At 45.3% G+C, this 17,853-nt stretch overlaps 1 protein-coding gene across 8 annotated transcripts in view; it reads right to left on the bottom strand.

Moving 5' to 3' along the window:
* PTPRT (protein tyrosine phosphatase receptor type T) overlaps window positions 1–17,853 on the bottom strand; it is a 469,258-nt gene that overhangs the window by 228,372 nt on the left and 223,033 nt on the right. For all 8 annotated transcript variants that reach the window (XM_077251539.1, XM_077251545.1, XM_077251540.1 and 5 more), the window contains exon 4: window positions 6,652–6,733. In XM_077251539.1, coding sequence (XP_077107654.1) covers window positions 6,652–6,733 — 82 coding nt within the window. The remainder of the gene's footprint in view (window positions 1–6,651; window positions 6,734–17,853) is intronic.

The following is a 17,853-nucleotide window of genomic DNA, read 5'->3' as shown; positions in this document are numbered from 1 at the left end:
TGCCCTGTTGAGGGCAGAGCAAAGTACTGCAGTGTGCAGGCGCTGGGCCTCTCTGACCTTTCCCGGTGCCTGCGCACTGCAGTACTTTGCTCTGCCCTCAACAGGGCAGACAAAGTACGCCTGCGCCGGAGCCGCAGCATGAAGACAAGAAAAGGACGCCATCGTAAGAAGATGGGAGGCCCTGGACTGGACTGCGACGCCCATCGTAGCGGGACCGCCCCTGGGTGAGTATAATCTAACATCATTTTCTCATCTTTTAGGATACATTGGAGGCTTATCTACAGCATTACAGAATGCTGTAGATAAGCCCCTGATGCTGGTGGGGTTAGCTCACCTTCGATTTTGGGGCTGACAGGTTCTCTTTAAGAGACAAATGCCTCCTAATAAAGTTGGTATATCTTACTCCAGTGCTCCATTCATTAAGACAGAAGTGCAAAACTCCATTTTTAACGAATTGGGGTCATACTGTTTGGTATGCATCAGATTGCTCTAATGTAAACTTCCCTTGTAATAATTAAAAAAAAAGATTTTACAAGAGTGTTTTAGTTACTTTCATATCAATGTGTCCATCAGATATATTATTTGTCCTTATATCACCATCCTAAGTGCAGTTATAACCTTGCTCATAAGTAAGTTTGTGAAATTTGAATACTTACAATATTTAAAGGAAACTTGTCACCAGGTTTTGCCAAGTAATCTGACAGCCGCATAATGTACTGGCAGAGACTCTAATTCCATTTCATTTACTAGGCCGCAAAATATTTGGACTCATTGAACAACACAAATTCTTGATGGATTTGAGGATACATGAGCTTCATCATTACTTGTACCCATCACTTGACAATATTTGGACATGCATGCTGTATCGTTGACCATAGCCTATTGCTAATGCATAGGCATTTGTCCATTAGACACCTATGTCTAACATCTCGAGGTTACACAGGCTTGTAAACATTTCTTCCTAAAACAATTCTCATTTATTTTTAAAATCCCCATTTCCAAACATAATAGAAAATGTTACGCTCCCTTGTTTCTTGCCCTGGAAAATATTACATGGCCCTTTTGTTTGCTAGAACACAGACAACAAGATTTGTATCTTTCAACTTTTCGTAATAAACAGGCACAAGGGACTTTTGCTTTGAACAGCTAACGCACAAGCATGCCTAGATTAGGTCTGTAAATCTGTCTCCGCCGTTGGAGCAAACTATTATTATAAGTCTCCAAGCCTCAACAATGGCTGAGATAAGCTTGTGTATCACACATATCCTTCAGAATGAAGGGTGTTCCAAATACTGAGAAATCCCCTCTCCCAAGGCCCTAATAGACGCCGCTGCATCACCGCAGTCTTATTAAGACACTGAATCTTATGCCATGAGACTGAAACATGAAAATAATGAGAGAGACTGTTCTTATAGAAGATTTCATGAGATATTATTTTTTCTAGAGTTAACTCACTGAGGGCCTTGATACAGCCACCTATTTAAGCTCCCTTAAGCTGCTTTGGGGTGTTTTCCTTTCTAACACGGGAGTAGCAGTCGGAGTTAAAGGGGTTGTGTGGCCTTATGTTACAAGTCTGCAGTCACCCTATGTGACTGCAGACTTGTGAATGCCCACATGCACTACGAGCTGCTAGGACTGTTTGGAGAAGGCGGCAGGCACGTGACTATGTAGCAGGATTCACTACATCAGTCACAAATTCCTAGAGGCCTAACTAAAAGGGAATCTGTAGGTAGGATAAACCTTCCTAAGCCATTTATATGGACATTCAGGTCATAGGAAGCAGAATAAAATGATACCTCGATCTCTACTACCGATGTCTTATTCCACAGAATTTTTTTCCTATATGTAAAGGAAGTGTTCCTAACTATGGGCCGGACATACAGTAGATCTGCCTCCAGAGATTACTATAAATTACCAGTGTGATGTGTAATGGTTACCAGTGTGATGTGTAATGGTTGCCAGTGTGATATGTAATGGCCGCTCTCTGCTCTCCTGATCTCACTGCAAAGCTGTGTGTGATTATAACTGACACATCTGCAGGTTCCTCCAAGATTCCGCTTCCATCTCATAGGCAGCCAGACAGAGTTGCAATGAGGCAGAGCTGTGAGATCTGCAAAAATGTGTCTGCAAGAAGACAAAAGTCAGTTCTACTGTTCTGTGTTTGTTAGTTGTATCATACTAATAGCACCTCTTTTTATTTATAATAAGCTCTGTAGGCAGATCCTCATACAGATCTATGTCCGGCCCATAGTCCTGTACAGCTCATTTACATATAAGAAAAACACGGATTTCTGGAATAAGACCTCAGATCGCAGATATCAAGGTATCATTATATTCAGCAACCTATAACCTACATGCCCATATAGATGGTTTAGAAGGGTTGACCCTACTGATAGATTCCCTTTAAATCCTTTGGGCAATGCTTAGGAAAAACACATTGGAGCTGAAACGTTGTAAGGTTAATAAATGATTAATTTTCTCTCCTTATTTTTTATGATAATTATTGGATCACGTCCATTAAGACGTGCACCTCGTATTTCAGTTTTCCAGTGCTGCTGATTTTCATTTAGGTACAATCCTCTATATGCACTGGCTCCGCCAGGATCCAAATGTAGCTGCTAGCTCTGCATCCCCTATTAGTACACCCTTGATGTCCTGCCCACTCGGAGTGACTCTTCCTCTGGAATTCCTGTCTTGCTCAAGGGAATTTCATTTTCCTACCTCACTTGTTTTCCTAAACAGTTGTAAAAGCCATGTAATAACAAGTAGACATGAGCGAATCAGTTTTAAGAGAACCATATTTGTGTCAAATTTTAGGAAATTCACTGGACCTATTGAGTTTGAACAATTTGTGCAAATTGCAGAAAATACTATATTACACAATATAGAAGAGCGCATTAGCTATAAATGGCTCAAATAATCTCTGGCATGACTAGCCAGGTTTCCCAATAATACCTTGCAGCTATCACATCACATAGTATAGCTCAACTATTACATAGTATAACACAGGAAATCCTAGCCTGTATAAAAGTCAAGGCAGGGAATGCAGTACAACAACCATTTTGGGATGAATCTTTTAAGTGAGTGAAATCAAAATAGAAAGAAAAAACAAACAACCTAAGTATATAATATACAGATAGTATGTGAGTGAACTGCAGTGAAGATCGGTTACCATAAGTTCACCCACTGCTATTTAGATGGAGGTCATTTAAACATTACAAAGGCTGTGTTTGTGTTAAAGATCTTGAAAGGGGTTGGATACAGTTCTAGGAGACCTCAGAGCATTATACATACTGTATATTTTCAGACAATTGGAATACCTGGGATTTGGTGCGAATCAATTTTTTAGGGGAAAAAGTCTCCAATGCAAATCTGAATTTCCAAAAATGTGATAATCTCTAGAAACCAGTAATCCATAATAGTGCAAAATGTCACATATGGAAAATGATTGACCTTGACTGCTCATTTACAATCACTGGTTGAAGTCTCTGTTCCCTATATATTTAATATTCCTGAGAGTCATACCTCGATATCGTATTTGTTGAACTGAGTAGATGAATCAGTGCAGATAGTATGGGTATAAGATGTTAGAAAACATAAAGCAGGATTTAAATTAGCAGGAGACAGAACACAGCATGATTTTCAGCAGGAAACGAGAAACAGAGAAGTGTGTAGTATTTATAGACAGTTGAGCACAATCATAAAGGACGATTAGATGGAGGATAATGATGTGTTGGAGATGTTATACTACATAGTGTCTATGGGGCAACAGAAGTTTATGCTAGACTGATAAAGGTTGAAATACTGAGAAGTTTGTTGTTGTTTTTTTACTTTTTATTTGCATAAATCAGTGGAATATGTGACTATATAATCATGTTATTTTTGTCTAATATGGTAAGGTAGCGTCTATCTGGCTATTAACTCTCTGCAGGTGATTGATACATTTCAGTATCTTCCTCCCTGATAATTCACGTAACACAACTGTATTCTAGGAGGAGTGGGTGCCGCTGCAGTATTTCTACACCAATGTCTGCTGAGGGAGGGAGGAGGGGGCTACATGAGTGGAATTCATATGAGTGGTCCGAGGACTCAGCCCTGACATTACACAATAAAAAGCCCACCCACTTTCTAAGGATCAGGAGATTCAAAGGGAACCTGACAGCTGACACATGCTGCACAATCCACGGGCAGCATGTATCAGACACTGGCTGTATGATCTCAGCCAGGTATGTTTGACTAAACTGCATGGGTGACTAAAAAACTGTCATGTCGGACACTGTTCAGACCAGGTCGTCCGACAGACAGCGGTAATTCTGCTTTTGACCACTGTTTGCTCATTGGCGTCTGCTAGATTTTATCTAGCTGTTCCGGGGTTAATTTACCTAATCCTTGGATTGGAAGCTGGGCCCTTTAAATAGTTCTCCTGATCTTTGGGCGTCGCCGATTATAGCTTCTGTCTTGTGCGTTGTTATCTCGGTCTGGTGAGGAGAGCTGGTGGTTGGAGATTCATTGCTGGTGGTGTATTTTCCTTTGTCTTATTTACTCCTTCCTATATTTGTATTTATTTTGCCCTGCACATTTATAGTGTATTCCTGAGTGACTGCGGCGTGGTGTATTTTCCTTTATCCTTGTCTGTGCTAACTGTGGGTATTGGGGAATAACATCTTCACTGGGTGGTGGGCGGAGGTTTCAGCCTAGGGCTGAGCTCAGGAGGCAGGGTGAGGTTCGAGGCCTGGACATGCACACCTTCAGTGTAAACTCCAGGTAGAGGGTCAGTCAGGATTTCCCTAGTCTGAGGGAAACTGCAGGGGTCCGGGTTATTAGCTCTCGCTCACCTAGTCTCTCCCTGACAAAAACATACTTTAAAAGCAGCTGGGGACAAGACACATCCATGACTAGTCAGACAGGCGGGTATCTGATGGCTTTTTCCTTCCCACTTCCCTGGAGTAATGAGTCGATTTCTTTGTGCATGTATAGGAAGAGACCTGTCACTCTAGTGAAGTGGGCGTGAAAAGACCCGCCTATCCGACTAGTCACCAATGTGGCTTGGTCCCTGGCTGCTTTTAAAGTATGTTTTTTTTCTGAAACAAGAATGTATGGCTGAAATCATACACCCAGTGTCTGATACATGCTGTCCGTGGATTATATATACTCACACTGCCTTTTGTTAGATTTGTCTTGTCCTCTCCTGCTATCTGTGATGCCATTTTGTACTGTGTGATTTTTTTTGTACTTTTATAACCTTGTCCATTAAAAATTATATAAAAATTTTAATTTTTATACTTTTACACTTATTTGTTTGTGGCCATATTACCGTTTGTGTCCCTGCTTTTTTAATCAGATGTAAGCAATGTAAGGAACTGAACATGACCACATTGTCGCGCTGATTAGTGACCATTACTCAGCTTCTTTTAAATTGACCAAATCTGTTGTGATTTAATCTGCAACTAAAGTGTGAGAGACCAATGGCGTTCAGCTCCGCATACTGTTTACATACAACCTCGGTAACAGCTAATTGGTTGGTATGTCGGGTATTGGACCCCATTAATCTGGTTTTGATTACCTATCCTAATCGAGGGTCATCAATATTAAAATGGTAGAAAAACTCTTTACAGAAACTGATATAGAGGAAGTGAAATGATAAAAAATATGTTGATTAGACAAAGCTTTTATAGTTGCACTACACTAATGTACATCTATGGTCAACTAAGGCTACGTTCACATTTGCGTTGTGCGCCGCAGCGTCGGCGCCGCAACGCACAACGCAAACAAAAACGCAGCAAAACGCATGCACAACGCTGCGTTTTGCGCCGCATGCGTCCTTTTTTTCATTGATTTTGGACGCAGCAAAAATGCAACTTGCTGCGTCCTCTGCGCCCGGACGCGTGCGCCGCAGTGACGCATGCGGCGCAAAACGCAAGTGCGACGCATGTCCATGCGCCCCCATGTTAAATATAGGGGCGCATGATGCATGCGGCGACGCTGCGGCGCCCGACGCTGCGGCGCCGACCGCAAATGTGAACGTAGAGTAAGACATGCTTCGCACTTGCGTTTTGCGCCGCATGCGTCCCTGCGGTGCCTGCGTCCGGGCGCAGAGGATGCAGCAAGTTGCATTTTTGCTGCGTCCAAAATCAATGAAAAAAAGGACGCATGCGGCGCAAAACGCAGCGTTGTGCATGCGTTTTGCTGCGTTTTTGTTTGCTTTGTGCGTTGCGGCGCCGACGCTGCGGCGCACAACGCAAATGTGAACGTAGCCTAAGGCTACGTTCACATTTGCGGTGTGCGCCGCAGCGTCGGGCGCCGCAGCGTCGCCGCATGCGTCATGCGCCCCTATATTTAACATGGGGGCGCATGGACATGCGGTGCACTTGCGTTTTGCGCCGCATGCGTCACTGCGGCGCCCGCGTCCGGGCGCAGAGGACGCAGCAAGTTGCATTTTTGCTGCGTCCAAAATCAATAGAAAAAAGGACGCATGCGGCGCAAAACGCAGCGTTGTGCATGCGTTTTGCCGCGTTTTTGTTTGCGTTGTGCGTTGCGGCGCCGACGCTGCGGCGCACAACGCAAATGTGAACGTAGCCTAAGAAAGGATTAGTAAAAGGACAGTGCATTGTCAAGTCACAGATGGTCATCAGGTTTGTTGAATATACTTACGGCATGGGTGGGCCAGAACGCGGACTTCATCAACAGCAATATATCCAGGATGGTCTTTAACAGAGACAGCTTCAAAAATAATCTGCAAAAGAGAATTGATAATTTGGTATGTAAACAGAGCTGCACAACTTGGTATCTACATGCCGCACCAATGTCTATGAAAATCTAGTTGAGTCCTAAGTGGATACTGATGACATCATCTTGACTTTGAGGAAGTTTGCCCCATATGATTCATTGCTATCGCTCATTTCTAGGCCAGACACACAAAGCCAATATTCATGCAATACATCATCTAATACATCAAATGATCAGATCACTAAAAATAAGTAGGAATCTTTATCTATTGTGTCTGTACTTGCTCGGTGATAGAGTCATTTTAGGCATTCAGCCAAATGAACCATTTCGGTACTTTCTAGTGTTTTTTTTTTCCATTACGGCATTTCCTTTAATCTGACTCGTGCTTTAGACAGTGGAAGTGGAGCAGGTGTAGAAGAGTAAAGCATGACTGCGGGATCAGGCTACACATAAGTTTGTTTGTCGTCTGTAACCATGGAGACACATAAAAGCTGTATACTCAAATACAAAATGTTAAAGTAGTGTTGTAATCGATAATCTTCTGTGCTCAGAAGCGAACCGCTCTGCTGCCCCCTACTTTCTTGGTTTTCAGGCGATTGATATTTCAGACTCATGGCATGGCTGCGCTCTGGCCAGAACTAATCACTTTCCCAGGCTGCTAGAAGCTGTGGATAGGCTTTAAAACATAGAGCCTGCAAACAGTGCAGTGCTTGCTGGAGAATGCAGGGAGGCCGGTCACCTTGGCATTGTGCTTTAAACTAAAACATGAAAAAGAACACAATATAAAAACAAGATGAGCAAATAAAGTGCAATAAGTAAATAAATAATAACAGTCAATGTAAATAACATAGGGCACTTAGTTAACACTGTTTTGATAAAAAAAAAGAGTGTAAAAGCCATCCCACCACGATAAGGTGTACCCCAATCAGGATGGTACCGAACTCTTGTAGTTCACCTCATGACTGTTAAGATACCTGCCTTTGGAAAGCTACAGTATAAAAGCAAAATAAACAGCCCAAAAGGGAGCCATGCCCTTGTGTGTTCATAGTACAAAAAAACTAAACCAAAAGCTAAAAAAACTTACTACAGGGTGTTTGCTCATTTTTTTTTAGGTTCTGCTTGTTAAATGGTCATAGTGAAAATGCACACCTATGCATTGCACCTATACCTACCATCCTTGCCACCGGAAGGTGAGTATATAATGATTTTTTATTTTTGTAATTGTTTTTAACATTAGATTTTTTTACTATTGACGCTGCATAGGCAGCCTCAATAGTAAAAACTTGGTCACACAGGGTTAATAGCGGCGGTAACGGAGTGAGTTACCAGGGGCATAACGCGGTCCATTACCACCAGCATTAACCCTGTGTGAGCGGTGACTGTGGGGAGTAGGGAGGGACTAATTGGACTGTGGCCGTCGCTGATTGGTCACGGCAGCCATGACAGGCACCTGGCGAGACCAATCAGCGACTTGGATTCCATGACAGACAGAGGCCGCGACCAATGAATATCCGTGACAGACAGAAGGACAGACAGACAGAAAGACGGAAGTGACCCTTAGACAATTATATAGTAAATTGAATAGATAGATATAAAGATGTCAGTGACAAATGTAATTAGTACAGTGCTTTTGTAATGTATTTATAATGTATATGTATTTAATTAATAAATAAATACATCTCTGAAAAAATGGCTTGAGATCCCTCGTCATTTTAGGCTACTTTCATACTAGCGTCGTGCACTGCACGTCGCAATGCGACGTTGCAGCGCACCGACGCTAGCTGTGAAAGCGCCGCACAATGGGGGCAGCGGATGCTGTTTTTCAACACATCCGCTGCCCCATTGTGAGGTGCGGGGAGGGAGTTCCGGCCACGCATGCGAGGTCGGAAATGCTGCAGACGACGCAACAAAAAACGTTACATGTAATGTTTTTTGGTGGCGACGGTCCGACGCAACACGACGCAACTGTGGCACGACGGTTGCGACGTGTGGCAATGCGTCGCACTGCATCGCTAATGCTAGTCTATGGAGAAAAAACGCATCCTGCAAGCACTTTTGCAGGATGCGTTTTTTCTCCAAAACGACGCATAGCGACATGCAGTGCACGACGCTAGTGTGAAAGTAGCCTTATTAACCAGCAGAGGGAAAGAATTGAACAGCTGGGGGCAGATGTTTATAGTCTAGAAAAGGGGTAATACCCATGGAGCTTTGCAGGCTATTAATATCAGCTCACAACTGTATACTTAGCCTTTCCTGATTATTAAAATGGGGGACCCCCCAAAAAAATGATGTTGGGTCCCACTATAATTATAACTATTAATAACCAGCAAGAACAAGGCAGACATCTACAAACTGATATTAATAGCCTGGGAAGGCGCCATGGATATTGGCCCCTTCCCAGACTTAAAAGATCAGCTCTCAGCTGCCCCAGAAATGGCACATCCATGAGATCATAGAATCATAGAATGTTAGAGTTGGAAGGGACCTCAAGGGTCATCGTGTCCAACCCCCTGCTCAATGCAGTGCAGAATTAACTAAACCATCTCAGACAGATGTCTGTCCAGCCTTTGTTTGAAGACTTTCATTGAAAGAGAACTCACTTCCTCTCAAGGCAGCCTGTTCCACTCATTGATCACCCTCACTGTCAAAACGTTTTTTGTAATATCTAATCTGTATCTTCTCCCTTTCAGTTTCATTCCATTTCTTCTTGTGTTTCCATGTGCAAATGAGAATAAGGGTGATCCCTCTACACAGTGACATACCTTCAGATATATTTGTAGACGGCTATTAAGTCTCCTCTCAGTCTTGTTTTTTGCAAGCTAAACATTCCCAGACCCCCTTTAACTGTTCCTCGTAGGACATACTTTGCAGCCCGCTCACCATCCTGGTAGCTCTTCTCTGAACTTGCTCCAGTTTTTCAATGCCTATTTTAATATGTGGTGCCCAGATGCGACCTGACCAAGGGAAAGTAGAGGGGGATAACTACTTTGTGTGATCTAGACTCTATGCTTTTAATACATTCTACAACTGTGTTTGCCTTTTTTGCTGCTGCATCACACTGTTGACTCATGACCTGTCTGTGATCTATTTGCATACCCAAGTCTTTTTCACACGTGTTGTTGCTTAGTTCTGTTACTCCCTTTCTATATTTTCTTGCCCAGATGTAGAATATTGCATTTCTCCCTGTTAATTACCATTCTATTAGCTGTCCATTGTTCAAACTTATCTATATCCTTCTGAATCCTTTCTTTGCCTTCTCTACTGCTAGCCATCCCTCATAGCTTTGCATCGTCTACAAATTTGATCAGTTTACCTTCAGCTCCCTTATCTAGATCATTTATAAAAATGTTGAACAACACTTGGTCCAGGACAGAGCCTTTTGGTACCCCATTTGAAACACTCTTCCAATTGGATGTGCAACCATTTATTACCACTCTTTGAGTACGACCACTGAGTCAGTTATGAATCCACCTAACCGTAGCCTTGTCAATCCCATACTTGGTCATTTTTTCTTATCCAAGTACTTAAGTACTTACATACATGTTTTTAAATAATTTGTTCAAAGATTTTTCCTAGTATACAGTGGGAGAAATACCGTATATACTCGAGTATAAGCCGAGATTTTCAGCCCAAAAATATGGGCTGAAAGTGCCCCTTTCGGCTTATACTTGAGTCATGGTTGGTGGGGGGGTCGGCGGGTGAGGGGGAGCGATGACAGTCACATACTCACCTGCTCCTAGCGTTCCTGACGTGTCCCTGCATGTCCCATGGTCTCTGGCGCCGGCACCTTCTTCCTCTGTTCAGCGGTCACGTGGTACCACTCATTAAAGTAATGAATATGGACTCCACTCCCATAGGGGTGGAGCCGCATATTCATTACTGTAATGAATGGTACCATGTGACCGCTCACTACAGGAAGAAGCTGAGGGCGCCGGAGACCATCTGTCTGGGAGAAGCTGCCAGGGACCACGCCGGGAGCAGGTGAGTATTTCATATTCACCTGTCCCTCGTTCCAGCATCGGCGCCGCTCCGTCTTCCGCGTCCTCTGCAGTGACTGTTCAGGTCAGAGGGCGTGATGACGTATTAGTGTGCGCGCTGCCCTCTGCCTGAACAGTCAGTGAGGAGAGACGGGACACTGAGGAGCAGCGACGAGAGGTGAGTATGTCATTTTTTTTATTGCAGCAGCAGCAGCATTATATGTGGCACATTGTTATATGGAGCGTCTATGGGGTCATAATGAACTGTATGGAGCATTACATGGGGCATATTTGTATACTAGGTGTTTCCAGCCAGCTAACGCTTGGCACGCTCATTGCTATCTAATTAACGCTGCTGGTGATTAAACTAAAGTAAATAATGACAACATTCAATAGCGCTTACGCAGGTGGTAAATTAACTTAAAATGAAGTTAATGACAATAATAATCATAAAAAATCTGAATAATACTAATATGTGGGGACGTAGCCTCATGTGGTAATGTGTGGGGACGGAGCCTCGTGTGGTAATGTGTGGGGATGGAGCCTCGTGTGGTAATGTGTGGGAATGGAACCTCGTGTGGTAATGTGTGGGGATGGAGACTCGTGTGGTAATGTGTGGGGACGGAGCCTCGTATGGTAATGTGTGGGGATGGAGCCTCATGTGTTAATGTGCGGGACGGAGCCTCGTGTGGTAATGTGGGGGGACGGAGCCTTGTGTGGTAATGTGGGGGGACGGAGCCTCGTGTGGTAATGTGGGGGGACGGAGCCTCGTGTGGTAATGTGGGGGGACGGAGCCTCGTGTGGTAATGTGTGGGGACAGAGCCTTGTTTGGTAATGTGGGGGGATGGAGCCTCGTGTGGTAATGTGGGGGGACGGAGCCTCATGTGGTAATGTGTGGGGACAGAGCCTTGTGGTAATGTGGGGGGACAGAGCCTCGTGTGGTAATGTGGGGGGACAGAGTCTTGTGTGGTAATGTGGGGGGACAGAGCCTCATGTGGTAATGTGCAGGGACGGAGCCTCATGTGGTAATGTGTGGGGACGGAGCCTCATGTGTTATTGTGGGGGATGGAGCCTCGTGTGGTAATGTGTGGGGACGGAGCCTCATGTGGTAATGTGTGGGGACGGAACCTCGTGTGGTTATGTGTGGGGACGGAGCCTCGTGTGGTAATGTGGGGGGCGGGATTATGTGTGGTAATGTGGTGGGGGGGCGGGATTATGTGTGGTAATGTGGTGGGGGGCGGGATTATTTTTGGTGATGTGGTGGGGGGGCGGGATTATGTGTGGTGATGTGGTGGGGGGACGGGATTATGTGTGGTAGTGTGGTGGGGGGCGGGATTATGTGTGGTAATATGGTGGGGGGTGGGATTATGTGTGGTAATATGGTGGGGGGGCGGGATTATGTGTGGTGATGTGGTGGGGGGGCGGGATTATGTGTGGTGATGTGGTGGGGGGCAGGATTATGTGTGGCAATGTGGTGGGGGGCGGGATTATGTGGGGTAATGTGGTGGGGGGCGGGATTATGTGTGGTAATGTGGAGGGGGCGGGATTATCTGTGGTAATGTGGTGGGGGGTGGGATTATGTGTGGTAATGTGGTGGGGGGCGGGATTATGTGTGGTAATGTGGTGGGGGGCGGGATTATGTGTGTTAATGTGGTGGGGGGCAGGATTTTGTGTGGTGATGTGGTGGGGGGCGGGATTATGTGCGGTGATGTGTTGGGGGGTGGGATTATGTGCGGTGATGTGTTGGGGGCGGGATTATGTGTGGTATTGTGGTGGGGGGCGTGATTATATGTGGTGATGTGTTGGGGGGGCAGGATTATGTGTGGTGATGTGTTGGGGGCGGGATTATGTGTGGTGATGTGGTGGGCGGGCGGGATTATGTGTGGTAATGTGGTGGGGGGGCAGGATTATGTGTGATGTGGGTGGGCGGGATTGTGTGGTGGGGGCGGGATTGTGTGTGGTAATGTGGTGGGGGCGGGATTGTGTGTGGTAATGTGGGGGGCAGGATTGTGTGTGGTGATGTGGTGGGGGCGGGATTGTGTGTGGTAATGTGGTGGGAGGCGGGATTGTGTGTGGTAATGTGGTGGGGGGGCAGGATTGTGTGTGGTGATGTGGTGCGGATTGTGTGTGGTAATGTGGTGGGGGCGGGATTGTGTGTGATAATGGGGTGGGGGGCGGGATTGTGTGTGGTGATGTGGTGGGGGGCAGAGCTACTGTGCAGGGGGCGGGATTAGCGAGTAATCACAATGCCTCTTATATATAGATGGAGTATCTTATGGGGCAATAATGAACTGTATGGAGCATTATATGGGGAATATTTGTATATGGAGCATCTTATGGGGCCATAATGAACTTCATGGAGCATTATATGGGGCATATTTTAATATGGAGCATCTTATGGGGCCATAATGAACTGCATGGAGCATTATATGGGGCATATTTCTATATGGAGCATCTTATGGGGCCATAATGAACTACATGGAGCATTATATGGGGCATATTTTAATATGGAGCATCTTATGGGGCCATCATGAACTGTATGGAGCATTATATGGGGCTCCTGATTCAATATGGATATTCAAAAACACGTAACCTACTGATGTCTCAATTAATTTAACTTTTATTGGCATCTATTTTTATTTTTGAAATTTACCAGTAGCTGCAGCATTTCCCACCCTAGGCTTATACTCGAGTCATTAAGTTTTCCCAGTTTTCTGTGGCAAAATTTGGGGGGTCAGCTTATACTCGGGTCGGCTTATACTCGAGTATATACGGTAAGTATTTGATCCCTTGCTGATTTTGTAAGTTTGCCCACTGACAAAGACATGAGCAGTCTATAATTTTAAGTGTAGGTTAAATTTAACATTGAGAGATAGAATATCAAAAATAAAATCCAGAAAATCATATTGTATAAATTATATAAATTTATTTGCACTTTGCAGTGAGAAATAAGTATTTGATCCTCTACCAACCACTAATTGTAAAGCGCCATGGAATAAATGCCGCTATAACAATAAATAATAATAATAATAATTAATTGTTCTGGCTCCTACAGACCAGTTAGACGCTCCTAATGAACTCGTTACCTGTATTAAAGACAGCTGTCTTACATAGTCACCTTTATAAAAGACTCCTGTCCACAGACTCAATTAATTAGTCAAACTCTAATCTCTACAACATGGGCAAGACCAAAGAGCTTTATAAGGATGTCAGGGACAAGATCATAGACCAGCATAAAGCTGGAATGGGCTACAAAACCATAAACAAGATGCTGGGTGAAAAGGAGACTACTATTAGTACAATAGTAAGAAAATGGGAGAAATGCAAAATGACTGTTAATCGACATCGCTCTGGGGCACCACACAAAATCTCATCTTGTGGGATATCCTTGATCATGAAGAAGGTGAGAGATCAGCCTAAAACTGCACAGGAGGAACATGTTAATGATCTCAAGGCAGCTGGACCCAGTCACCAAGAAAACCATTGGTAACACATTACGCCGTAAAGGTTTAAAATCCTGCAGTGCCCGCAAGGTCCCCCTGCTCAAGAAGGCACATGTGCAGGCCCATCTGAAGTTTGCCAATGAATACCTGGATGATTCTGTGAGTAATTGGGAGAAGGTGCTGTGGTCAGATGAGACAAAAATTGTTCTCTTTAGCATTAACTCAACTCGCCATGTTTGGAGGAAGAGAAATGCTGTCTATGACTCAAAGAACACCATCCCCACTGTCAAGCATGGAGGTGGAAACATTATGTTTTGGTGGTGTTTCTCTGCTAAGGTCACAGGACTACTTCACTGCATCAATGGGAGAATTGATGGAGCCATATAAAATCCTGAGTGACAACCTCCTTCCCTCCGCCAGGACATTAAAAATGGGTCGTGGCTGGGTCTTCCAGCAAGACAATGATGCAAAACATACAGCCAAGTCAACAAAGGAGTGGCTCAACAAGAAGCACATTAAGGTCATGGAGTGGCCTAGACAGTCTCCAGACTTTAATCCCATAGTATGAAGGGAGTTGAAGCTCCGAGTTGCCAAGCAATAGCCTCAAAATCTTAATGATTTAGAGATGACATGCAAAGAGGAGTGGACCAAAATTCTTCCTGACATGTGCGCAAACCTCATTATCAACTACAAAAAAGTCTGACTGCTGTGCTTGCCAACAAGGGTTTTGCAACCAAGTACTAAGTCTTGCTTGCAGAGGGATCAAATACTTATTTCTCACTGCAAAATGCAAATACAGTTGTGTATAAAAGTTTACATACCCCGGCAGAATTTTTGCTTTTTTGGCCTTTTTTCAGAGCATATGAATGATAACACCAAAACATTTTCTCCACTCATGGTTAGTGGTTGGGTGAAGCCATTTATTGTCAAACTACTGTGTTTTCTCTTTTTAAATCATAGTGAAAGCCCAAAACATCCAAATGACCCTGATCAAAAGTTTACATACCCTGGTGATTTTGGCCTGATAACATGCACAGAAGTTGACACAAATGGGTTTGAATGGCCACTAAAGGTAACATCCTCACCTGTGACCTGTAACAAATACCAGGAAAATTGTTCGGGATGCAAAAAAAACCCCACAAATAACATGTCACGATCCATGTTTGGGATCTGTGGCAGATCTATTTCCCCTCTGATTTAAACCTTTTTTCCTTTCTGGTCATTGGGGGTTAATGCAATTTCCCCCCCCCCCGGTGGCCGCTGGTGTTATTGCATTGCATTACTGCTGGGTCAGCTGATGTTTGTGACCACTCCCACCATCCTTTATAAGGTCACCTGGTGCATCAGCTGACTGTTGGTTATACAGTTCCTTTCAGGAGACCAACCTCACAGTAGCAGCTCCCTGGTATCAGCCTAGTCTGGTGTTTGGAGCTCAGTTGCTGTACTATCTGTGTTGTGGAGTCTGCAGCGGCGTGCACAAGCTAAGTTCTGAGTTGTGTTACTTTGTAGTTTGTGCATTAACCTTTTGGTATCGTGTTCCCCTCACTCTCATATTGTTTGTTCCTGTTTATTTGCTGTTTATATGCTTTGTGGTGCTGTTTACACTGTTCACCTCCTGGGGTGGGGGTTGGGGGTTTAGTTCAGGGTTTAACAGGAGATAGGGACAGGTCGGTGACTTGGGCCTCCCTACCTTCAAGGGTACCCCCAAGTTAAGGAAAGACAGGGCTTCCCCTAGCCTGAGAGGCAGTTCAGGGGCCCAGATTCCTCATCTCCTGTTTTCCTATTTTGGCCGCGTGACATTATAACCAACCATTTCTTTTTTTCTGGTGAGCCATTTCTCAAATGCAGGCCTTTGCCCAATTGCTACAGACTCTCACAGAGGAGTGTAAGGTGCTGTGTGGTGAGGTGGTGCAGGAGCTGCAGCAATTGTTGGGGTTTTGGGTCTCGGCTCAGGTACAGGCTCAACAAGAACCCAAGATATCTCTCCCAGACATGTTCTCTGAAGGGAGAGATAAATTTTTGGTTTTTAATGAAGCCTGCAAGTTGTACTTCAGGCTCCGCCCTCATTCATCAGGGAGTGAGGAATAACGGGTGGGAATCATTGTTTCCCTTCTTAAGGGTGATCCCCAATCCTGGGCCTTCTCCATGCCGACCGGTTCACCATCCCTACGGTCGGTGGACGAGTTTTTTTACGGCCCTGGCTCTGGTGTATGGTGATCCAGATGGCATCTCTCTGGCGGAATCCCGACTCCGTAAGATCAAGCAGGGGGGTCGGCCAGCTGAGGAGTACTCTTCAGAGTTCAGGAGGTGGGCCACAGACACACAGTGGAATGACCCTGCACTTAGGAGCCATTTTGTGCAGGGTCTGTCCTCTAGGTTGCAAGATACTCTGGTGCAGTACGCAGCCCCCAGGTCATTGGAGGCCGCCATGTCCCTTGCCATCCAGGTGGATAGACGCTTGAGGGAGAGGCATACACCAAATGTGCCCCCTTTAGTCCTTGCTAGGGAGGAGGACACACCTGGGCAGGTGGACGAACTCATGCAGGTGGGAGGAGTTGGTTCCCAAACTGGGTTGCCTGTGGTTCGCCGTGGAGTGGGGGCATGTTTCTACTGTGGGCAGACCAACCATTTTATCAATGTCTGCCCAGCGCATGCCAAAGTACCTGCACCATCTAAAGAGCCGCGTCCCCCTGGTCGTGTGAAGGGAGGCGACCAGGGTGTGTATATTTTCTCCATTTTTTCGTCTCAGTGTACCTTACCTGCTGAGGTGGTTATTGGTGGGGTAACTGAGAATATTCCAGTGCTAGTGGACAGTGGAGCAGGAGTCAATTTGGTGGATGCTCATTTTGTCCAGACCCATGGCCTGATGAGTAGGACGCTAGCGAGACCCTTAAGTATCCAGGCCATTGACTCTGCTCCACTCAGCCAGGGGAGCATTACACAAATCATAGACAATATACATCTGCGTATAGGGGCTTGTCATGAAGAGTCTTTATCATGCTACGTCTTGGAGGGCATACCAACTCCCATGGTTTTAGGACTCCCTTGGTTGAGAAGACATTACCCGGTCATAGACTGGCGGTCCAGGGAAGTAGTCAGCTGGGGTCAGTTGTGTAAGGACTGCTGCCTGGGAGCTACGATCTCTGCCGTTCTTCTAAAACCTACCCCTTCCCCTTCAGTGGGGGCAGCAGAGGTGCTGCCAGGGATTAGGGGCAAGACTTTACCCTCACTACAGGTTAACCCGGTGGGTCAGAGACCTCTTAGGAGGAGGGGTAATCTGAGGGTGGAGGTTCCCTCGGAGCATTGTGGGGGGGTGAGTGTAGTGACACAGGGGGACGCCTCTGTTGTCAATTCCTCAAAGAATTCTCCGTCCTGTGGCAAACGTTTGCATGGAAATAAACGTTCAGGTCCGGACCTGTGTGTGAATGAGTACGTATGGGTGTCCACCAAAAACATCAGGTGGAAGTGTGCAACTGGGACCTGGAGTTCCAGGGTGATTGGGCCATATCGGGTGTCGGCCATTCTCAGCCCGGGGACTTTTCAGTTGGAGTTACCCCCAGTTATGCATGTACACAACTCATTCCCCAGGTCGGCACTCTGGAGATTTGTGGCTCCTCCGGAGCCTACGTTGCTGGCATTTTCATCAGGCTGCATTTGCAATAAACCTGAGAGTCAGGTGCCTGCCAAGGTGAACTCTGGTGGATCGA

The sequence above is a fragment of the Ranitomeya variabilis genome, chromosome 4, assembly GCF_051348905.1.
Source record: "Ranitomeya variabilis isolate aRanVar5 chromosome 4, aRanVar5.hap1, whole genome shotgun sequence".
NCBI lineage: Eukaryota > Metazoa > Chordata > Amphibia > Anura > Dendrobatidae > Ranitomeya > Ranitomeya variabilis.
Note: the sequence above shows the minus strand (reverse complement) of the source record. Positions and strands in the feature narration are given on the sequence as shown.